This window comes from Chelonia mydas, chromosome 13, assembly GCF_015237465.2.
Source record: "Chelonia mydas isolate rCheMyd1 chromosome 13, rCheMyd1.pri.v2, whole genome shotgun sequence".
Classification (NCBI taxonomy): domain Eukaryota; kingdom Metazoa; phylum Chordata; order Testudines; family Cheloniidae; genus Chelonia; species Chelonia mydas.
In genome coordinates, this window is record NC_051253.2 from 36,882,625 (window position 1) to 36,907,839 (window position 25,215).

General features: G+C 43.0%; 1 protein-coding gene across 1 annotated transcript; it reads right to left on the reverse strand.

The window, feature by feature from the left end:
* Positions 1-18,836: 18,836 nt before the first annotated feature.
* On the reverse strand, positions 18,837-19,778 carry LOC102930249 (olfactory receptor 12D1). The gene has a single exon (XM_007052873.2). The coding sequence runs from the start codon at positions 19,776-19,778 to the stop codon at positions 18,837-18,839; it is 942 nt and encodes a 313-aa protein (XP_007052935.2).
* Positions 19,779-25,215: the final 5,437 nt, after the last annotated feature.

The following is a 25,215-nucleotide window of genomic DNA, read 5'->3' on the forward strand; positions in this document are numbered from 1 at the left end:
TTTAAACAAAACAGAATCTAACGCATCTCTAGCTAGATTACTTACTAAGTTCTAAGACTCCATTCCTGTTCTGTCCCCGGCAAAAGCATCACACAGACAGAGAGAACCTTTGTTTCTCCTCCCCACCCCCTCCAGCTTTGAAAGTATCTTGTCTCCTCATTGGTCATTTTGGTCAGGTGCCAGCGAGGTTATCCTAGCTTCTTAACCCTTTACTGGTGAAAGGGTTTTTCCTCTGGCCAGGAGGGATTTTAAAGGTGTTTACACTCCCTTTATATTTATGAGACCCTCCAATTCAATACATATTCATTTTGGCTTTCCCTCTCTGAATTGCCTGCATCTTCCCAGGCTGAATTTTGTTTTCTCCTTTTCTACCCATATTTCTAACCTCTGACTCTTTCTTCATCCTGACTTCAAACGCTCAATGGAATTCAGTTCCAAACCAATGTTTAATAATCAATGAATGGAGGAAGACATTCCTCTGAAACCCCTTCTACTTTCCCTCCGGCTAATACTGACTCTAAATCGACCCAGAGTGTTCTACATACATTTGCTACTCCCTGGTGAAGGAAATGTCAAAAAAAAGGTGATGTCTCCTTTCTGTCTAAAGCATTATGACCCCAATTCAAGAAGATACTCAACTTGCACTTAGCTTTTAGCACAGGAGCAGTCCGATTAACTTACATGGGATTGCTCATAAGCTTAAAGTTATGCATATGTTTAAGTACCTTCCTGAATCAGAGTCTATAGTGGTTTCCATTAGAGGGGCAAATGTTGCAGTGGAAACAAAGGATTCGGCAAGATGATCTATCAAATCTTCTATCTTCCCTAAAGAGGATAGAAAACTGTGGAACTACTTACAAAGGGATGTGATATAGTCTCTGTCACTTAAAGTTATAAAAGTCATGACTGAATATGTTTCTTAAAGGTATGCCCTAATTTCAACCAGAAGTTGTCATTCTATGCAAGAATCACTGGCTGAAATTATCTTGCCTGTATTATGCAGGAGGTCAGACTAGATGACCATAATGGTTCTTTCTGTCCTTAAATTCCATAAATCTGTAAATTGGTTTACCTTTAAGAAGGAGGTATTACCAGCCAAAAACTCTGATGTGAACGCTTCACTCATAGTATTGACACCAGGATATGGGTTCTGCTGTCTATCTTCCATCCTCCTCTTCATCATTATGATGCACGGGTGCTGGCTTCCTCTGGAGGAGCCCCCGTGGAGTCAGCGCCTATGTTCAGGTGAGACCTTTCAATAAGGAGCCCTGCCTATGCTTGACTATATGTGTCAGTTCTGCTACCCAGCTGCATTCATTTTGCCTTCTATCCGTCTATTGAATGTCAGTGTCTCTCCTAATCCCTTATTTATTCGTTGTGGGAGAAGGGGAAACCTCCCTTGACATTTTAGCTGATGGCGGCAATAACAATGGCAGGGGTTTCCATGTGGGATTTGAACACAGTCCTCCCTTTTGTTCTTTTGAAAAAATCAGCCATTTTATTTATTGTTAGATACAGAGATGGTCCAGACTCTTTTTTAAAAACTTTTGTTTTCCACTGGAAAATGCCAGTTTATCAACACTGACACTGTTCTTTCAGAAGAGAAAGTTTTGACACATTTCCTTGTGTTGGGAATCCAAAATGACTGAGCTTGTCCAAACACCTCGTCTCAACATTTCCTAAATGAAAAGCTTCCAATTATTGTTGCAGCCACATTTGCATTTTTGCATTTCACATTGAAATTTATTTTAACTTATTGTAAAAAATAAAAAGGTCAAAATTGAAATGAAACAGTTTGAAATTATGGGAGCAATGCATGTCAGCCGACCCCATCCCAGTTTTGGGGGGGTGCGGGGGATTATTTTTTCACAGTAACATTCAGGTTGAGATTTTCAGAGCTGCCCAAGGGAGTTAGATGCCTAATTTCCATTAGAAGGAAGGGGAATGGACATCCCATCCCTTAAAGGGCTCTGAATCTCTCATACTACCCGTGTCCACTGATCAAAGGCAAAGTATGTTATCTCAGTATGGTTTCTATATTTCTCTTGTTATTGGTTTAATGCCAAGAGATCTCAGCTGAGACCAGGGCCCCATTGTGCTAAGTCCTGCGCGTGCACATAGTAAAAAACAGATCCTGCCGTGCTGAGAGTACAATCTAAATGGATTAAAGGTGGGAGTGGAAACTGAGTCACATGGCAGGGAAGTGACAGTGCTAGAAGTCAGTGGTAGCGCTAGAAAAGGAGCCTAGGTTTTCTGACTCCTTGTCCCAGGCTCTATAAAGTGTGCACAGCATTACTTCTACAAACTTTTGGCATTATCAAGTCATTTAAAGGCTCATATTTTCAAAGTTGCCCAGGAGATACGAACATACAGTTCCAACCACATCATGTGGGCATCTCTAAAAATCCCAGCTAAAATCTGTACATTTAACCCCGCAGGAAACTCAATATTTGTGACTTTATTTAGTCACAGGAACATGCAAACTCAGAGTGACCAAAATCACAAACACTTTTAGAGCTCATGTAGTGAATTTTGTGGATCTCAATTTAAATGTCAAGGTGCTGTTAAGTTATCAACATCATCTCTATGTCGATCTCTGCAGAGATTCTTTATAGCCTATGGACTCAGGCTTACAAGCACTTTCAATAGACTATGTACCTGAGAAAAAGTTACTCATATGTATGTGTTGGTATGACCCACTCATGAATGTATGTTACCAGCCTCCGTCCCTAACCCCAAAGCCCCGTGCTGATCCATAGAGTATATGACTTTTACAGCCCATACTTACAAAGGTTTGGCTTTTTAGCTCATTCTGTACTGGTTCATATATTTAGCCCTTAACACTCCCTGTTCAGTTCTGGATGTGCCAGCCACAAGGGTGGTTGGAATATTTAGGACTAGGTCTCTATGAACATATATTAAAGCAGCAATCCTAAAAGTACAGTGCAAACCTTTGATCCTTAACATTTGAGGGTTTCCAAGCTGCCTAGGAGAATGGGCCCCCAATTCCCATTAGATTTAATGGGATTTGAGTATCCATATCACCAAGGCAGCTTTGAAAATCTCAGCTAAAATCTCTAAGTTTAAAATGACATGAAACTCAGCATTTATACTTCTATCAAGCCATATTAAGATGCAAAATTTGGACTGACAAAAAACACAGAAATCTTGTCCCTTCTTTGCTTGCAAAAAACCCCATAACTACCAAATAACAAACAAACAAAGAAACAAAAAACCCTCTTAACTGAAAAATCTGAAAACCAAACATTTTCAGTCCAAACACAACTTTTGTTTTCAGCTGAAATGTCTTGGTTTCCAACCAAACCCCTAATATTTTCATCTGGAAAACCCTAAATATATTTTATTTTGACAAAAATTTTTTTTTGGTTGGGGGAGCTAAAAGAAAAAAGGATTGTCAGGGTTTCTTTTTGATAAGCAGAGTCACTTCTTTCCAGTATAAGTCCCCCATCCTGCAAGTATGACCAGTTTTTCTTTGTCCTAGATGTATAACCTCTATTCAGCACTGGTGAGGCCACATCTGGAGTACTGCATCCAGTTTTCGGCCCCCCACTACAGAAAGGATGTGGACAAATTGGAGTATGGGCTGTAAAAGTCATATACTCTATGGATCAGCACGGGGCTTTGGGGTTAGGGACGGAGGCTGGAAAAAAAGGTCATTTTTTCAGGAACCCAGATAAAGTTTGGTGGTGGCAGTGGAAGTCCAAGGGCAAAGGGTAAAATAGTTTGTACCTTGGGGAAGTTTTAACCTAAGCTGGTAAAAGAAAGCTTAGGAGGTTTTCATGCAGGTCCCCACATCTGTACCCTAGAGTTCAGAGTGGGGAAGGAACCTTGACATGGTGGCAGAGTGGTGGGATTAACTTGAAATCATTTTGAGATCAATTTAAGATTTTTTGAACCAGAAAAACAGATTTTAAAAGGAAATTTTTAAAATCCTTTGGGCTGCTAGAAAGCAGCTCTCCAACTGGAAATAGTTGGAAGGGGTTTTTTTTGCTTTACTTTAGGGCCAGAGCAGAGACAAAAGGGAATTATCTTTTCTGAATTGCAGTTTTTTCTACCTAAAGGCAGAGTAGTTAACCTCCTGCAAGGAAATTCACAAGTCTTCACAGACCTGAAGTTGTTTTTTTTTTACCTAAAAGTAACTAGAGGAGTTTTCTGCCTATTTGCCTGGAGACAAAGGTGTTAGGTTTTTTTTTTTTTTAGGATTTCTCTGAAGGCTGACAATCACTATCAGAGAATATAGGTATCATATTCAGCACAGCAAAATTTTACAAGCCAAGTCTTTTTTTTTTGTTTTTGTTTTCTGTCTAACTCTCGGGTGTAAAGTTAGTTAAAAACAGAGAGGTTAGGATGACAGACTCCACGGCTCAACAAAAGATGGAATTAGCCAGATTTGAGGCTGAGACAAAAATAGGCAGAACAGCACCAAGCGGCTGCTCACGGGAGAGTTATGGAGGCAAAGGAAAAAGAACTGGAGGAGAAGGAAAAAGCCTAATATGTTGACTAAAGCACCTTCCGGACAAGAATTCAGTCTTGATCTGAAGACATTAAGAGATGAAGAATCTCACTCTTCCTTGGTAGTTTGTTCCACTGATTAATCAACATCAGAAAGTGTGCCTAATTTCTAATCTGGATTTTTCCAGCTTCAGTTTCCAGCCATTGGTTCTTGTTATGCCTTTCTTCACTAGATTAAAGAACACTTTCATACTCAGTATTTTCTCCCAGTGAATGTAATGTAATTTCTCCCTGTGATCGAGTCCCCTCTCAATCTTGATTGAATTATCTAGCTCTCTCACTGTTGGGCATATTCTCCAACCCTTGGATCATTTGTGTGTGAGAGAGTTTTTCTTTCTTTCTTTCTTTCTTTCTTTCTTTCTTTCTTTCTTTCTTTCTTTCTTTCTTTCTTTCTTTCTTTCTTTTTTGCACCCTCCCATTTTTTCATCATGCTTTCTAAGGATGCAAAACTGGATGCAGAATTCCAGTACCAGTCTCAGCCAATGCCGTATATGCAAATAAAATCCTCACCTCCTCATTACTCCCCTGTTTATACATGCAAGGATCACATTAGCCCTGTTTTTCATATCATTGCACTGGGAAATTTTGTTCAGTTCTTTGTCCACTATGATCTCTAAATCCTTCTCACTCCTTTTTTCCTGGATAGAGTCTCCCATTCTGTACATATGTCTGGGATTCCATATTGGAAAACTTTGCCTTTTTCTCTTTTAAAATATATTCTGTTTGACTAGGCCCAACTTACTAAAAGCTTCAGATCACTCTGTGTGACTGCCTTTTTCCTCATCTTGATTTACCACTCTGCTAATCTTTGTGTCTTCTATAAATTTTATCAGCAGTGATTTTGTATTTTCTTCCAGATCTTTGATGAAAATGTTGCAATGCTGCAATGACCTATCGGCCATGTTAAAACTCTCCTGTAGTGATACACACCAGGTCAGGCTGGTTACCTTTGTGTTGGTGTCTGTAGGGACATTACCCCATTTCTGCTACCTGTGGCCTCCTACGTTTATACCATCATCAGCATCCTGAGAATCAAGACCACCACCGGGAGGAAAAAGGATTTCTCCACCTGCTCCTCTCACCTGATTGTGGTGACCATCTTCTAAGGGACCTTGATCGTTATGTATCTGTCACCGACAGTTGACACTTGGAGAGAGCTGAATAAAGTCTTCCCTCCCTTTCACATGGTCCTGACTACCGCGATCAACCCCCTCATCTAAAGCAGTGAATCAGTGCATGCCTTTCAAAAGAAGCCACCATGTTCCATGTGTATTTTAGAGGCTTTTCAATGCTGAGATAAAATGGCCATTTTAAAAATAGCACGGGAAGACAATGAAAATATAGCTTGTCTTGTCATTTATTGACGTTACGGGCTTCGGGGGGGGGGAGGGGGATTGGATTATTTTATATTACAAATTGTATATTATAGTTGTGCCTAGAAGCCCTACCTGGGATTGGGGCTCCATTGTACTAAGTACCGTACATACAAACAGTGAGAGACAGCCCCTGCCCCAAAGAACTCACAGTCCAAATAGACAAGGCAGACACAGGGTCGGAGGAGGAACAGAGGCACTGGGAGGGGAAAGGACTTTCCCAAGATTACACACTCAAGCCTGGGCTACACCTAAACATTAGGTTGACCTAGCTACATCGATGAGGACTGTGAAAAATGTCATGTCCTGTGCGATTTAGGGGGTCTAATGAAGACCCACTAAATTGACAGAGGAGCAATCTCCGGTCGACCACAGTACTCCAATCAAAGAATCATAGAATCATAGAATATCAGGGTTGGAAGGGACCTCAGGAGGTCATCTAGTCCAACCCCCTGCTCAAAGCAGGAACAATCCCCAACTAAACCATCCCAGCCGGGGCTTTGTCAAGCCTGACCTTAAAAACTTCAAAGGAAGGAGAGTCCACCACCTCGCTAGGTAACACATTCCAGTGCTTCACCACCCTCCTAGTAAAAAAGTTTTTTCCTAATATCCAACCTAAACCTCCCTCACTGCAACTTGAGACCATTACTCCTTGTTCTGTCATCTGCTACCACTGAGAACAGTCTCGATCCATCCTCTTTGGAACCCCCTTTCAAGTAGTTGAAAGCAGCTATCAAATCCCCCCTCAATCTTCTCTTCCGTAGACTAAACAATCCCAGTTCCCTCAGCCTCTCCTCATAAGTCCTGTGTTCCAGTCCCCTAATCATTTTTGTTCCCCTCCGCTGGATGCTTTCCAACTTTTTCACATCCTTCTTGTAGTGTGGGGCCCAAAACTGGACACAGTACTCCAGATGAGGCCTCACCAATGTCCAATTGAGGGGAACGATCACGTCCCTCGATCTGCTGGCAATGACCCTTCTTATACACCCAAAATGCCATTGGCCTCCTTGGCAACAAGGGCACACTGTTGACTCATATCTAGCTTCTCGTCCACTGTAACCCCTAGATCCTTTTCTGCAGAACTCCTGCCGAGCCATTCGGTCCCTAGTCTGTAGCTGTGCATGGGATTCTTCCATCCTAAGTGCAGGACTCTGCACTTGTCCTTGTTGAACCTCATCAGATTTCTTTTGGCCCAATCCTCCAATTTGTCTATGTCCCTCTGTATCCTATCTCTACCCTCCAGTGTATCTACCTCTCCTCCCAGTTTAGTGTCATCTGCAGACTTGCTGAGGGTGCAATCCACACCATTCTCCAGATCATTTATGAAGATATTGAACAAAACCGGCCCCAGGACCGACCCTTGGGGCACTCCACTTGATACCGGCTGCCAACTAGACATGGAGCCATTGATCACTACCCGTTGAGCCTGACAATCTAGCCAACTTTCTATCCACCTTATAGTCCATTCATCCAGCCCATACTTCTTTAACTTGCTGGCAAGAATACTGTGGGAGACTGTGTGAAAAGCTTTGCTAAAGTCAAGGAACAACACGTCCACTGCTTTCCCCTCATCCACAGAGCCAGTTATCTCATCATAGAAGGCAGTTAGATTAGTCAGGCATAACTTGCCCTTGGTGAATCCATGCTGGCTGTTCCTGATCACTTTCCTCTCCTCTAAGTGCTTCAGAATTGATTCCTTGAGGACCTGCTGCATGATTTTTCCAGGGACTGAGGTGAGGCTGACTGGCCTGTAGTTCCCAGGATCCTTCTTCTTCCCTTTTTTAGAGATGGGCACTACAGTAGCCTTTTTCCAGTCGTCCGGGACCTCCCCCGATCAACATGAGTTTTCAAAGATAATGGCCAATGGCTCTGCAATCACATCCACCAACTCCTTTAGCACTCTCGGATGCAGCGCATCCGGCCCCATGGACTTGTGCATGTCCAGCTTTTCTAAATAGTCCCGAACCACTTCTTTCTCCACAGAGGGCTGGTCACCTCCTCCCCATGCTGTGCTGCCCACTGCAGTAGTCTGGGAGCTGACCTTGTTCGTGAAGACAGAGGCAAAAAAAGCGTTGAGTACATTAGCTTTTTCCACATCCTCTGTCTCTAGGTTGCCTCCCTCATTCCGTAAGGAGCCCACACTTTCCTTGACTTTCTTCTTGTTGCTAACATCCCTGAAGAAACCCTTCTTGTTACTCTTAACATCTCTTGCTAGCTGCAACTACAGATGCGATTTGGCCTTCCTGATTTTACTCCTGCATGCCCGAGCAATATTTTTATACTCTTCCCTGCTCATTTGTCCAAACTTCCACTTCTTGTAAGCTTCTTTTTTGTGTTTAAGATCAGCAAGGATTTCACTGTTAAGCCAAACTGGTCGCCTGCCATATTTACTATTCTTTCTACACTTCGGGAGGGTTTGTCCCTGTAACCTCAATAAGGATTCTTTAAAATACAGCCAGCTCTCTTGGACTCCTTTCCCCCTCATGTTATTCTCCCAGGGGATCCTGCCCATCAGTTCCCTGAGGGAGTCAAAGTCTACTTTTCTGAAGTCCAGGGTCCGTATTCTGCTGCTCTCCTTTCTTCCTTGTGTCAGGATCCTGAACTGGACCATCTCATGGTCACTGCTGCCCAGGTACCCATCCAATTTTGCTTCCCCTACTAATTCTTCCCGGTTTGTGTGCAGCAGGTGAAGAAGAGCTCTGCCCCTAGTTGGTTCATCCAGCACTTGCACCAGGAAGTTGTCCCCTACTCTTTCCAAAAACTTCCTGGATTGTCTGTGCACCGCTGTATTGCTCTCCCAGCAGATTTCAGGGTGATTGAAGTCTCCCATGAGAACCAGGGCCTGTGATCTAGTAACTTCCTTTAGTTGCTGGAGTTCCAGCTCTCCAAGAAGACTTAGAGGGGAGATGATGACAGTTTTCAAGTACATAAGAGGTTGTTACAAGGAGGAGGGAGAAAAATTGTTCTTCTGAACTTCTGAGGATAGGACAAGAAGCAATGGGCTTAAACTGCAGCAAGGGAGGTTTAGGTTGGACACTAGGAAAAACTTCCTAACTGACAGGGTGGTTAAGCACTGGAATAAATTGCCTAGGGAAGTTGTGAAGTCTCCATCACTGGAGATTTTTAAGAGCAGGTTAGACAAACACCTGTCGGGGATGGACTAGATAATACTTAGTCCTGCCTTGAGTGCAGGGGACTGGACTAGATGACCTCTCAAGGTTCCTTCCAGTCCTATGATTCTCTGTTTTTGACACAAATTTGTTCAAAAACATAAAGAAAACCAAATAAACAAACAAATAAAAATGCAATTCACTATGGTTGAAATATTCCGTTTTCACTTTATTTGGATTGAACATTTTGATTTTTTTTATTTGAAATATCTTCTTTTGTTTAGAAATGTATTTTATGTTATATCATAACTTGTAGTGGAATATAATGTAAAATACTATACAATGCAATTAAAATAACATAAAAATAAAATATCACAAATTCGAATACAAAAATAAAAGTAAAATTATATATAATAAAACTTTAAAAAGTCAAAATTGAAACAATGTGTTTTATTATTTTGTATCAGGTCTATCTCTGCTATATACCAGAAAGAAAGAAAAAAATCCTGACCATCATTTGATAATCACATTGGTTGGTAGCGCTAAATACGCCAGCTTGGTTCACTTCAGGTGCTATTCCCATTCATTCTCACCACCAAATATATTTTTTACCATCTTTTTAAGCCACTGGCCTGTATAACATCCTCAGTTAAGGATGCACTGAGAAGAAGTGGACTTTCACCTACTCTGCTTTTAACCTTATTTTCTATTTTATTGTTTCACTATTTCTTTCTCTTGAGAAAGTTTGGCCTTCTCTAATAATTCATTACATTATATATGGGCTGGTCAAAAAAATTCTGCTGAAACTTCTTTTGAACAGAAAATTAGATTTTCAAGGAAATATTTCATGAAAAGAGTCTTTTTTCCATAGAAAATTGCCTTGAAAAATTAATACTCTAAAGATTCAATGGGAGATGGGCACCTAATTTCTATAGGAAATGTCCTCAAATCTCAGGGACATCAGAGTTCTCAGTGGGAATTGGGAGCATTTAAGGGCAATTCCCAGCACCTTGCAGGATTGAGCCCTGTACAGTTGTGGTGTTTTCAATCTCTCTGGCTGGGATTCTCAAAGAAACCCAAAAGATCAATGAATCTGTAAACTTCAGGGGCCGTACCCTATGACCGGAGAATTGCTAATATAGGTCCTATTTTTAAGAAAGGGAAAAAAGTGGTCCAGCAAACTGCAGACCTTTTAGTTTGACCTCAATTGTGTGCAAGGTCTTGGAACAAATTTTGGAAGACAAAGCAGTTAAGAACATAGAGGTGAACAGTAATTGGGATAAAATGCAACACAGTTTTACAAAAGGTTGATCATGCTGGACCAACCTGATCTCCTTCTTTGAGAAGATAACGGATTTTTTAGACAAAGGAAATGTAGTAGATCTAATCTACCTGGCTTTCAGTAAGGCATTTGATACAGTTCCACCTGGGAAATTATTAGTTAAGTTGGAGAAGATGGGGATTAATATGAAAATTGAAAGGTGGACAAAGAACTGGTTAAAGGGGAGACTACAATGGGTCATACCAAAAGGTGAACTATCAGGGTTGAAGGAGGTTACTAGTGGAGTTCCTCAGGGATCGGTCTTGGGACCAATTTTATTTGACATTTTTATTACTGACCTTGGCACAAAAAGTGGGAGTGTGCTAATAACATTTGCTGATGACACAAAATTGGTAGGGATTGCCAATTTGGAGGAGGACCAGAATATCATATAAGATGATCTGGGCATCCCTGTAAACTGGAATTAATAGAAATGGAATGAAATGTAATAGTGCAAAGTGCAAGTTCATACATTTAGGAACTAACAACAATAATTTTTGCTATAAACTGGGGACGTATCAGTTGGAAGTAGCAGAGGAGGAGAAGGACCTGGGTATATTGGTTGATCACAGGATGACTATGAGCCACCAGTGTGATGCAGCTGTGAAAAAGGGCTAATGCAGTCCTAGGATGCATCAGGAAAGACATTTCCAGTAGAGACAGAAAAGTGTTAATATATTATACAAGGCACTGATGAGAGCTCATCTGTAATACTGAGCAATTCTGGTCTCCCATGTTTGAGAAAGATGAATTCAAACTGGAACAGGTGCAGAGAAGGGTTACTAGGGTGATCAGAGGAATGGAAAACCTACCTTGGGAGAGGAGGTTCAAAGAGCGTGGCTTGTTTACCCTAACTAAAAGAAGACTGAGGGGAGATATGATTGCTCTCTATAAATACATCAGAGGAAAAATATCAGGGAGGGAGAGGAGTTATTTAAGTTAAGCACCAATGTGGACACAAGAACAAATGGATATAAACTGGCCATCAACACGTTTAGACTTGAAATTAGATAAAGGTTTCTATTCACCAGAGGAATGAAGTTTGGAACAGCCTTCCAAGGAGAGCGGTAGGGGCCAAAAAAACCTAACTGACCACCTTATTTGGGACTAGGAAGGAATTTCCCCCAGGTCAGACTGGCAGAGCCCCTGGGGGCTTCCACCTTCCTCTGCAGAATGGTGCATAGGTCACTTGCTGGTTTAAACTAGTGTAAATGGTGAATTCTCTGAAACTTGAAGTCTTTAAATCATTATTTGAGGTCTTCAGTATCTCAGACGGAGGTTAGGGGTCTATGAGAGGAGTGGGTGGGTGAGGTTCTGTGGCCTGCAATGGGTAGGAGATCAGACTAGATGATCATGATGGTTCCTTCTGGACTTAAAGTTTATGAATTTATGAGGCCCATAGCGGTATTTAGGTGCCTAAAAAAGCAGTGGGTGTCCAGAGGGATATTCAATAGTGCCCAAGCCCCTAACTCCCTCTTGTATGCCTTTAAAAACTGTCCCTTATGCTCCTAAATCACATAGGTGCTTCTGTAAATTGCACTTGTTAGCTTCCAGTTTCCCGAGCCCTTACAAAGTCCTGAGGTGGGCTGCGGCTGCAGGTGCTACCATGATACAAACCATAAATTATCATAATAAAATATTGCTCTTTGGCTCAATCTGCCACAGTCCCAGTGATTTTCCCTGTGACCATTCCTGCTCAGCAATTCTCAGCTGCTAGTTCAGTTGCAAAGCTTCCCAAGGGGCTTTCCTGGTACTTGTGTACATTGAAAACGCTGTGAATGACCCAGCTCGACTCAAATCACAGGGGATGCGCAAGGGGAGGGTGGTTTCACACATAATTCAATTACGGGCTCTGGCCAGGGATGTGGGACCCACAGTGAGAGGTTGATTAGATGTGAAATGACAAGCGATGGGAGTGTCAGTCATTGCAGTTACAGACACATCAAAGATGCTCCCAGCTTTGCCTCTGGGATGCCCAGCTGGTAAGAACCCCATTCATCTAGTCTAATGAGACCCTACAGGACATGCACAGCTACACCGTTTCCTTGCCATGACTTCCTACCTTAATTAGCAGGGAGGCAATTTTTAACCAAGCTCTAAAAAGTCCCTGTAGACCCAGGGCACTGACTGGGCTTAGGGCCAAGAAAATCCTTCACCTAATGAAACACCCAGAAAAAGAAAAAGGCTTCTGATTTTATTCTTTCACAGCTTGGTTCCCAACTAGCAAAAGACAGCAGAGAGACAAATTTCTGTTAGCATGCCTGCTTAATACATTAGGTGAAAGCAAGGGGAACAATCACAATACAAACACAAACCTATTGTCATTATTATTAATAAATTGGGCACATATTACAACAATAGTTTACTTTTATAGTCTTATTGATGATGATCAGAAATTGGCCTATGTTCATATGCCTATTGTCATATAGTGATAATAATAATTGGAATTGTGCTGTCTCTCTGCACAAGGGATGGAGTTTCCAAAGGGCCTAAGGGAGTTAGGCACTTTACTCCATTGTGATGCATTAGGAGTTGGGTGTTTTAACTGAAAATCCCCAGCTTGGGGAATTTCACCCAAAGTGATATCAAATGCATGTATTAGACAAAGTGACTCAGTCGAGGACAAGACAATTTTCCTCTAAACTCTTTCCATTCTACCAATCTTAGGTGTCCGGCAACGACAATCATTTATATTTAGGCTCAGAATGATTTGAATTTTATTAGTAAAAGTTGATTTCATCACATACATACAAACTGATGTAAGGTCTGAATGGAAAAGTTACAATTCATAAAATATTATTATCCTGGTTAAATCTATGTGTCATCTTTATAGCTAAAGTAATGAATATTGACTATGTATTTGTATCTCAAATGTGTCTGTTCTTCGGTGACACTTCAAAAATAGATTCATAGCAAGGCCAGACAGCTATGTGTTGATTTCCCGTTGAGGACACCTCACTCTAACAATGGGCCATAGAAGAAACTCATTCCACCCAGATAGCTCTCCGTGAGGATGCCTCAGACACTGACCACCAATGACCACCCCCTGTGATTCAGCCAACTATGTAAGGACATGTGATATTCTCATGTGACCCTGGACACCATCTTGCTCCAGTAACTTTCCAAAACAGGGGCCGATGTCTGTGTTTGGAACAGTAATTTTCCACTCACATGGCAGAGGGTATAAACAAACACCGGAGACATCTCCATTTTCTCTTTATTTCCTGCTTCATTTCCCTGGGCCAGATTTCTACCAAGGAAGATCTAAAGAAGGTCTCATGACCCCCAATCTGTTTGGGTGATTCCAGAGAGACTTTTGTAAACTAGCAGTTTATTCCATTATTGCTGTAATCCTGAATTATGAATACTGAAAATCACTTGTATGTATATGATCGTTTCACCATTCAATAACAACCTTCTTTTCTTTCTTTTTTATATTATTAAATGTTTATTCTTTTGGTTACTAAAAGGATTGGCATCCGCCTGATTATTAGGTAAAATCGGAGTTATATATTGACCTGGCTAAGTAGCTGTCTCTTGGGATTGGAAGCACCCTATATCTGATAAAATTGGTTTTCAGCAACCACGCATCATAAAGTCCAGTGACTGGGTGGTGAGCCAAGGGTTGGACTATGTAAGGAGACTGCATTTTTGACTTCTTGTTAACGAGTGTGGTGAGACAGAAGTTCACTTTTGTTGCTGGCTTGGTATAATCTAATGAGAGTAAAACCACAAGTTTGGGGTAATCTGCCCTATTTCTCATCACTTTGTCCTGAATTTGGCATTCTCAGTTGTGATCTATAGAGGCACGGAGACATAGCTTATTGCCCTTCCCATGGGGGAATAAGTGATACTGATATAGAGCACCATTGTACAGCATAACTGCATCCACACTGGGGTGGGTGTGTGTGCTGGTTTATATCAGTATTGCTAAAGCAGTATAACTCTGGTGTAGAGACAGCTCAGGGTGGCAGAGTTTGGGCTTCAACCCCCGTTATCTGCCCAGGGCAGCAGGGATCCGGCTCTGGCTCCAGCTCTGGCCACGTGTCCCCTCCCGGGGTAATGTAGTCATTTTTGTTGTCAGAAGCGGGTTGCAACGAAGTCTGAAAACTGCTGCCTTAGTCATTGACAGAGATGGGACTAGAGCCTCAGGTTACATCTACACTGCAAAGTCGGTGGTGCTGAGTCTGAAAGCCTTGTTCAGTTGACTCAGATTCATGGGGCTCAGGCTGTGGGAGTGTAGACATTCAGTCTTGGGCTGGAGCCCGATCTCTGAATCCTGTTGAGGGGTAAGGGTCTTGGAGACTGGGCTCTAGACCAGCTGGGTATGTCTACACTGAATTGTTTTGTTCTACAGCCCAAGCTCTGCAAGTTCTCATCAATTGTCCCAGGCTCTAAGACTTGGTGCTGTGTGGTTTTCGTTGCAGAGTAGACATACACACTGTCACCTAACCTAATACTCGGTTCCCTGGATCACACTAGCAGTCCACTACAGAGGTATGCAGGAAATGGTTTTCCCATTGCACTAAATTTTTCAAGTTATGGAAAAAATGTTCCCATCCAGAACTGGGATGAACAGTAGAAATCTCAGAAATGTTCCTGAACAGAAAATCTGCAAAAAACCAAGGTTCAGATCTTTCCTCTGCTATAAACTCCCTATGTGATAATAAACAAGTCACCTGGGGTTGGTTTTTCAAAGGTATTAAGGCACCTAGTGGGATTGTTAAAAGCCTTTTGGCACCTACAGTGGATAACAGGCAATAGAGGTGTCTTACATAGATTGACATTAAAGAACTTACTCCAGATTTACACCAGTAGAGTTGACAACAAAATTTCCCCAGTGTCTTTACACCACTGAGATGTATTATTTATACCCCACAGTGTCCTCTGCCTCCTGTTCTTTGATTTTGTGCTAAACATTCTCTGTAGCCCAGATGAGTCAGACTCTTCCCTCACAACTAGTGTAAGTGCATTAACTCCAATGGAGTTACTCCTGCTTCACACTAGGGGCCATGAGTTGGGAATCAGCTCCCTTGACTCCAATAGCATTATTGGAGAATTAGAGTAAGTGAGAGGGGAATCAGACTCATAGACTCTAATGGAGTCACTCCTGATTTACACCAGGATGAGTGAGGGGAGAATCAGGCATGTTAGAACTTCTGTTCAAGGAAGGACTTCAAGATTAGCACCATAGGCAGTGACTCCAAGGGTGCTTTGGGGCTGGAGCACCCACAGAAAAAATTGTGGCATCCCCCCAGATCAGCACCTCTTCCTCCCCGCAGCACCTCTTGCCCACAGATCAGCTGTTTAGCAGTGTGCAGAGGGTCTTGGGAGGGAGGAGGAGGAGAAGGGAAGGAAGAGGTGGGGCAGGGTGGGGGCTTGGAGAAAGGGGTGGAGTGGGGGTGTGGCCTGGGATGGGAAGAAGTGTGGTGAGCTGGGAACTTGGAGGAAGGAGTGGAGTGGGAGGTGGGGCGGAGCGGTGGTTGAGCACCCCCCAGGATCTGCGTAAGTCAGTGCCTATGATTACCACTATAAAATTGATGTGAGAAGCATTTCAAAAACACACTGATAGGTGCTATATACAAAACTAAAACACATAGACAGACAGAAAAGGAGTACTTGTGGCACCTTAAGACAGACAGGTTATTATCGAATGATCAATTGCTCAATCCATAGGGATCATCGCATTCTGGGGAAGTCTGCTAAAGAAAGCCACTGAAAGTGACACATCAGGTGTTACATTTTCTAACCATTCACCCAGGGATTAGTTACTCATTAAATATTTCATTTCGAAACAAAATATTGAAATTTTCAATTCTGACAATGGAACGTTTGAACCTTGTCAGGTTCAATTTCTATGCCCTGTATTATACAGGCGGTCAGGTTACATTATCACAATTGTCCCTACTGGCTGCAGAATCTATGAATCGATTAATGTTTTTTTCCAATTTTTTCAAAACAAAAATTTGGCACATTATCACAGAAAGTTTCAGTGTCACGGAAACAGCAGTTTCCAATGGAAAAACATTGCACTGGAAAATTTTTGACCAGCTCCAGTCAAAACCGGCTTCAATGAGGCGCTGACTGCACACAAGCATGCACTGTTTTAACTGAAGGTGTGTTTGTAAAACAAATGTCACGTGAGATTTTCCAAAGCACCTAAAGGTGTTAGGAGCAGAAGTCTAATTGAGATTAGCCTCTCTTAAATCCAAATAAAAAACATCCGCACATGGTTTTACACTGGGTCTGCTAAATAAGTTTCAAACCAATTTAAATAGAAACCAATGCAACTCTGAATATGGACAAGGTCGGGCCTTGGCCCTGATAGAATAACATCAAACAATAATCTCACAACACGGGCAGTGGTAAACTTGAAAGGAGTGGAGTACATAGATATACATATTCCAAGGCCAGAAGGGACCATTTTGATCATCTAGTCTGACCTCCTGTAGAACACAGGCCATAGAATTTCCCCACAATAATTCCTAGAGCAGATCTTTTAGAAAAACATCCAATCTTGATTTAAAAATTACCAGTGATGAAGAATCCACCACGGTCCTTGGTAAATTGTTCCAATGGTTAATTACTCTCACTGTTAAAAATTTAGACATTTTCTCCACTCTGAATTTGTCTAGCTTCAGTTTCCAGCCATTGTATTGTGTTTTACCTTTCTCTGCTAAATTGAAAAGCCCAGCATTAAATATTTGTTCCCCATATAGGTACTTGTAGACTGTAATCAAGTCACCCCTTAACCTTCTCTTTGTTAAGCTAACTTGATTACGCTCTTTGAGTCTATCACTACATGGCAAGTTTTCTAATCCTTTTATCATTCTCATGGCTTGTCTCTGACCCCTCCCCAATTTATCAACATCCTTCTTGAATTTTGGATGCCAGAATTGCTCACAGAATTCCAGCAGCAGTTGCACCAGGGCCATATGCAGAGGTCAAGTAACCTCTCTACTCCTACTCGAGATTCCCTTGTTTATGTATTCCTGGATCACATTAACCGTTTTGCCCACAGCATCTTGATGGGACCTCATGTTCACCTGATTATCCACCCCCCACCAAATCTGTTTCAGAGTCACTGCTTCCCAGGATTCTGCCCCCCATCGTATAGACATGGCCTACATTCTTTGTTCTGAGATTTATGTTTACATGTAGCCATATTAAAATGCAAAAGTTCTCCCACATCTGTTCATTGATCTTGGAAGTGTAACAGGCTGAGAGTAATTGTCTATGTCTTGGATTTTCAATGGAGCCCAAGGGAGTTGTGTTCCCAAATCACATTGAAATTCAGTTGCCTATGATCTCCATTTTTAATCATCTCCGTTCCGTAGCCCTTCAGGAGTGAGACGTCTGCATATTCTATATTATATATCTGCTGATAGATCACACGTAGGTAATTATAGACTATGATCGAATCACCCCTTAACCTTCTCTTGCTTAAAATAAACAGATTTAGCTCCTTGTCTCTATCGCTGTAGGGCATGTTTTCGAATCCTTTAATCATTCAGATTCGAAAAGCATATGTGGTTTTGCCAACAGGGATCCATATAAAGGTCAAACATTCCATTCAACATTTGTTTTAAAAAGTGGTCAGTTTTGACATCTTCAGCCTGATCTTCACCAAGCCAAGATGAAAAATGCAAATACTGTTTCATTTTTAATGCCCATGTTATGTTTTGATGATGAGTGTGTGTAATTTTTACATTTCTTAAATCTAAAGGTTTATAAGTCCAGTCAAAATGAAAATCTGTCATGTCATCTTCTCTATATCATCACTAGCATCCCCATTAATAAACATAACAATTCATAATAATGGTTCCTAAGTAGAGTTGGTCTAAACTTATCATTTGTTTGTTTGTTTGTTCATTCTTCTTAGGAAAAGCTGGGTTTTGACTCAACAAAATTGTTCATTGAACGTGTCTGCTTTCCTTTGAACTGTTTAATTTTTCATCAAAAAATTATGACCCCAAAACAAAACAAAACATTTTAAATCCCCCCAAATTTTTTTCACAGTTTTCAGGTGTATTCTTTTCAATATTTGGTTGTGAGAAACAAAAACATTTTTGGTTTTCAGGTTCTTAATGAGCAGTCAAACTTTTCCACTGAAAACTTAGCCAAAAATGACTCCCCCGACCATCATTTTCACTAAACTTTTCCATTCTGGGGCAAAAGAAATATCTGCCCACTGCTATTTGCCACAGTAGATTTACTAAGCACAACCATAATAAAAACAATAACATCAACGATATTGTAGAATTCTAGGCATAGCTCTAAAACAATTAATAATGACAATGGTCAATTAGAAAGGTTCCCTAGAGTGTAATTTCCAGGCAATATTGTAATGCAAATAGTAAAATATTCAATAATTAATATGGTCCAATATAGTGTATTTTCAAGTGCATCTTGCAAGATTGTCCCTTAAAATTTACTGTCCATTTCTCCACTTCCATTGACAATATCAGAGATACTTTTTGAGTATTGTCTCTACTTTATTCATTTTTTCCCACGGAGAAGCTTTCTTTCCAGTGCTTTCCTCAAAGCAGATTTCACCTCCTGATTCCTCAGGGTGTAGATCAGGGGGTTCAGAACTGGGGTGACGATGGTGTATATGAGGGTGATGATCATCTCCCTTTCTGAGGAGCCTCCCACAGAATGTGGCATATAATTGAAGAGGACCGGCACATAAAGCAGTGCCACCACGGTGAGGTGGGAGGTGCAGGTGGAGAAAGCCTTTCTCCTGCCGTCCTGTGATTGGACCTTCAGGAAGAGGAAGAAGATGATGTAGAGGTAGGAGAGGAGCGTGATGATGAAGGGACTCAGAGCGATGGTCCCAGTGACGATGTTGAGGAGGCTCAGGTTGAGGCTGGTGCTGCTGCAGGCCAGGCTCAGCAGGGGCTTGATGTCACAGAAAAAGTGGTGGACACGGTTGCAGCCACAGAAGTGCAGTCGGGAGGTCATGACCATGTGCAGCAGGGCATGTAGGAAGCTGGTGGTCCAGGTGGCTGCTGCCAGGAGCAGGCAGACCTGTGGGTTCATGACCAGCATGTAGCGAAGCGGGTTGCAGATGGCCACATAGCGGTCGTAGGCCATGACAGCCAGAAGAATGACCTCACTACTTCCCAGGAAGTGGAAGAAATGGAGCTGAGCCAGGCAGTCAGTAAAGGAGATGGTCTGGTGCCCTGAGAGGAAACCAGCCAGCATCTTGGGCACAGTGACTGTTGAGTAGAAGATGTCCAGACAGGAGAGGTTGCCCAAGAAGAAGTACATGGGGATGTGAAGCCGGGGTTCAGCCATTACAATGGCCATGATTGCCCCATTCCCCAGAATGCTGGCCAAGTAAAGCATCAGGAAGAGAATGAAGAGGAAGCACCGCAGCTCCTGGAGATTGGTCAGGCCCAGGAGGATGAACTTGCTTATCTCCGTCTGGTTCTCCATCACTGGAATATACAAGAAAAGGAGACAGAATAGCTGCAGGGTGTCTCGTATCGCTCCACATGAGGAGTAGAGCTGAAAGTTTTCTTTTTTTGAATAAAAAATTTAAATGAATAATTTCAAGAAAAAAATAATTCTTTTGAAATTTACTTCAGCATTCTCTTAGTTTGATAGAATCTCAGAATCAGTTATTATATTGGAGGCTAATAAATGTTTTCCTTACATTTTTAAAAGTCCTTAGAGGTGATCCAGGGAATTACAGACCAGTAAGCCTAACATATGAGCCCGGTAAAGGGGTTGAAAGAATAATTACAGATAGATTAATAAAAGACCCAGAGGATCATGATATGATAGTGTCTAACCAGCACAGATTTTGCAAAGGAAAATTGGGTTTCACTTATCTGTTAGAATTACGTGACTGTGTGACCGAAACAGTAGATAAAGCAGAATGGGTTGACATTTATTTAGACTTTCAAAATTCCTTTATGTGCCTCACAATAGGCTATGAAAGGATCTATGCGGTCATGGGGTGAGCAGCAAAGTATGAGAGATAACAAAGGGCAGCATTAAAGGGCCAATTTTCAGGAAGTAACAAGCTTAGCAGCTCTTCACTCTTTGGATCCGTCCATTGGCTTCCCACTGGATATTGTGTCAAAGCTCAGGTTCTAGGCACCAGTTGGAAAGCTCTAAGTAACTCTGCCTTTCCCTGTATATCCTCCCTTGTCATGCTTTCTGATGCCTCCAATTCCTTCCACTCCATCAACGCTCTCCAGTTCACAGTCCTTCTGTTTGTCCCATTCTCACACCGTGCCATGTATTGTAAACCTCTGCAAACTCATCCATAAATCCCCTATTCTACCCGCATTTATGTCCCTCTCACAGCCCCATTTCTGCTGTGTTGCCCGCCGTGATCAAAGCTGACTTGTTCATACACTAAAAAGTTGGAGAGGGTTCAGAAAAGAACCACAAAAATTATTATAGAAAATGCCTTTCAAAGGAGGCTTGTCTACACGAAAGCTGTATGTTGACCTAAGTTATGCAGGCCAAGACTATAACAGGGTTCAAAAAAGAACTAAATAAATTCATGGAGGATAGGTCCATCAATGGCTGTTAGCCAGGGTGGGTGGGGATGGTGTCTCCAGCCTCTGTTTGCCAGAAACTGGGAATGAGTGACAGGGAATGGGTCACTTGATGATTACCTGTTCAGTTCATTCCCTCTGGGGCACCTGGCATTGACCACTGTCGAAAGACAGGATACCGGGCTAGGTGGACTTTTGGCCTGACCCAGTATGGCCATTCTTATGTTCTTACGTATAAGTTACATAACTGAAGTCAACATAACTTAGGTCAACTTACAGTGATGTCTACACCACGCTATGTTGACGGGAGACACTCTCCCAATGACTTACCTTATGCCTCTTGGGGAGGTGGAGTACAGACATTGATGGAAGAGTGTTCTGCTATCGACTTAGCTTGTCTTCACCAGACCCGCTAAATCGATACTGCTGCATTTATCACAGCTGTGCCGATTTAGCTGGAAGTATAGACAAATCCTGAGTGACTTGAAGAGCTCAATCCATTTAGTTTATCAAAAGGGAGGCTGAGAGGTGACTAAGTACTTTCATAGGGAGAGGTTTCAGAGTAGCAGCCATGTTAGTCTGTATTTGCAAAAAGAAAAGGAGGACTTGTGGCACCTTAGAGACTAATAAATTTATTTGAGCATAATCTTTCGTGAGCTACAGCTCACTTCATCGGATGCATTCAGTGGAAAATACAGTGGGGAGATTTATATACATAGAGAACATGAAACAATGGGTGTTACCATACACCCTGTAACCAGGGTGATCACTTAAGATGAGCTATTACCAGCAGGAGAGCGGGGGGGTGAGGGGGCGGTAAACCTTTTGTAGTGATAATCAAGGAGGGCCATTTCCAGCAGTTGACAAGAACGTCTGAGGAACAGAGGGCAACAAAGAAAATAACAGAACGCCACTAGCCATCACCTTCATCCCCCAACTAAAGCCACTCCAACGCATCATCAAGGATCTACGACCTATCCTGAAGGACGACCCATCACTCTCACAGATCTTGGGAGACAGGCCAGTCCTCGCTTACAGAGAGCCCCCCAACCTGAAACAAATACTCACCAGCAACCACACACCACACAACAGAACCACTAACCCAGGTACCTATCATTGCAACAACCCGTTGCCAACTGTGTCCACATATATATTCAGGGGACACCACCATAGGGCCTAATCACATCAGCCACACTATCAGAGGCTCGTTCACCTGCACATCTACCAATGTGATAGATGCCATCATGTGCCAGCAATGCCCCTCTGCCATGTACATTGGTCAAACTGGACCGTCTCTACGTAAAAGAATAAATGGACACAAATCAGATGTCAAGAATTATAACATTCAAAAACCAGTCGGAGAACACTTCAATCTCTCTGGTCACTTGATTACAGACCTAAAAGTTGCAATTCTTCAACAAAAAAACTTCAAAAACAGACTCCAAGGAGAGACTGCTGAATTGGAATTAATTTGCAAACAGGATACAATTAAGTTAGGCTTGAATAGAGACTCGGAGTGGATAGGTCATTACACAAAGTAAAACTATTTCTCCCCCCCACCCCCCACTGTTCCTCAGAGGTTCTTGTCAACTGCTGGAAATGGCCCACCTTGATTACCACTACAAAAGGTTTACCCCCCCGCCCCCGCTCTCCTGCTGGTAATAGCTCATCTTAAGTGATCACTCTGGTTACAGTGTGTACGGTAACACCCATTGTTTCATGTTCTCTATGTATATAAATTTCCCCACTGTATTTTCCACTGAATGCATCCAATGAAGTGATCTGTAGCTCACAAAAGCTTATGCTCAAATAAATGTGTTAGTCTCTAAGGTGCCACAAGTTCTCCTTTTCTTTTTTCATAGGGAGAAAATACTGGATACTAAAGGGCTCCTTAATTTAGTGGAGAAAGGTAGATCAAGAACCAATGTCTGGAAGTTAAAGCCAAACAAATTCAAAATGGACAGTTAGGCACAATGTTTTTTTAACAGCAAGGGTGCTGAACCATAAGAAAACACTAACAAGGAAATCACTAGCAAGAGATGGATTCTCCATCTCTTGATGTCTTTAAATGAAGACTGGTTGCCTTTCTGCAAGCTATGCCTTAGCCCAACAAATTATTGGGCTATGTACCGAGGCAGCAGGGTGAAATGAAATGGCTTGTACTATAAAGGTGATCAGACTAGATTATCTATTGGTCTCGTCTGGATTTACACTCAATACAATTTCCTGTTGTTATTGCCCTTTCCCTGATTTCTTTCTATTCATTTGACCTGAGACTATGAGCTCCTTCTGAGCAGTGACTGTCCTTCGTAAGCACTAGGAAAAGTGAAATAATTTAAGCACCACAAGGTTCCCTATAGGAGCTGGTGTCGTTATTTTATGTTTATTAACAATCCAGACAAGCGGGTGAACATTGAATACAGGGACAACATTTTGCAGATGACACAAATCTACAGAGAAATGTGGGAGATGACCCTGACAACAATGATGATGATTCTGCACTGATACGGCCGTTTCACCTGGAGTCTGCAAGAGAGCAGGCTGAAATATTTGGCTGAGAAACATTTCCATACATATTTAAGTTCTTGGGCTATTTCCTTTGCTTTGGCAGTGTCTCTCCAGCAAGCAGCAGCTCAGGAGTGCAGGAGGATGGGATGACAATCAGTCAGCCACACACCTCATTTGGAACCAGGAGTATGCAATCATGCAGCAGTAGAGGCAAAAAAAAAAAAAAAAGCAAATATAGTACAGTACTGTGTTATACGTAAACAACTAAAAAAAGGGAAAGCAGCATTTTTCTTCTCCATAGTAAAGTTTCAAAACTGCATTAAATCAATGTTCCATTGTAAACTTTTGAAAGAACACCCATAACCAGTGGTGAGCTGGAGCCGGTTCGCACCGGTTCACGCGAACCGATTGTTAAATTTTGAAGCAGTTTTAGAACCGGTTGTTAACCCGCTTCCCTGCAGGGGGCGCTGAGGCTTTGATGGGCTCCGGCCTGGAAGTGATGTAATTCCTCCTCCGGCCGCCGGGGGCGCTGTGCTGTGGGAGCCACGTGGGCTGCCGCCTGGCCCTGGGGCTCCTGCTGCTGCCGGGTGGGTCCCCAGCTGCTCTGCTGCGCCTGGGCTGCGTCCTGCTGCTCGGGCTGCTCTGAGCCGCTCTCCCTGTGAGCACCCACCACCCTGCCTGCACCAGCCCCTGTCTCCAGCCACCCCTGCACCGCCTGCCTGCAGCCGGCCCCTGCCGCACCCCCTGCCCTGTATGCAGCCAACCCCTGCTGCACGCACCCCCTGCCCTGCCCGCACCAGCCCCTGCCGCATCCCCTGCCCTGTATCCAGCCAACCCCTGCTGCACGAACCTCCTGCCCTGCCCGCACCAGCCCCTGCCGCACCCCCTGCCCTGCCCCAGCCAGCCTTTGTCTCCAGCCAGCCCTGCACCCCCCCTGCCCTGCCTGCAGCCAGCCCCTACCTCCAGTCAGCCCCTGCCCTGTCTCCAGCCAGCCCCACACCCCCTTGCCTTCAGCCAACCCCGCATCCTCCTGTCTCCAGCCAGCTCCGCACCCCCTACCCTGCCCGCAGCCAACCCTGCACCCCTGCCTCCAGCTAGCCCTGCCCCACGCCCCTTTCTGCAGCTGGCCCCACGTCCACGGGTGCCCTGCAGTTCCCAGGGCAGTAACCCTGAACACCTGCTTCAATGAGGGGGGCAGGGAGCAGCTGGGACCCACACATGTGCACACCCTAGGGTGACCAGACAGCAAATGTGAAAAATCAGGACAGAGGGTGGGGGGTAATAGGAGCCTATATAAGAAAAAGACCCCAAAATCAGGACTGTCCCTATAAAATCGGGACATCTGGTCACCCTAGCAGACTCCCAGGGCGTGGCGGGGCCCCACACATGTGACACGGAGCTCATTTCTAGTTCAGGCCCATCTTTTTAACAAAGAACTTTAGACAGGGTTAACACACACCCGTATTTTCCCAGACAGGTCAGGCTTTTTGGTTCTTAAATCGCCTTCCAGGAGGCATACACTCCACTCCATTATCCAAATCATTAATGAAAATATTGGATAGTACCAGACCCAGGACAGAACCCTTTGGGACCCCACTAGATACATTCTCCCAGTTCAACAGAGAACCACTGATAACTACTCTTTGGGTACATCTAAATGGCAAAAACAAAACAAAACAAAAACACACCAAAAACTACCCAGCAGCAGTGAGTCTCAGAACCTGGGTCTGCAGACTTGGTCTTGTAGGGTTCATTCTGCAACAATAAAAATAGCTATGTAGACATTCTGGCTTGGGCTGGAGGTCAGGCTCTGAAACCCATTCCTCTCCCTGAGCTTCAAACTGGTAGTCTAC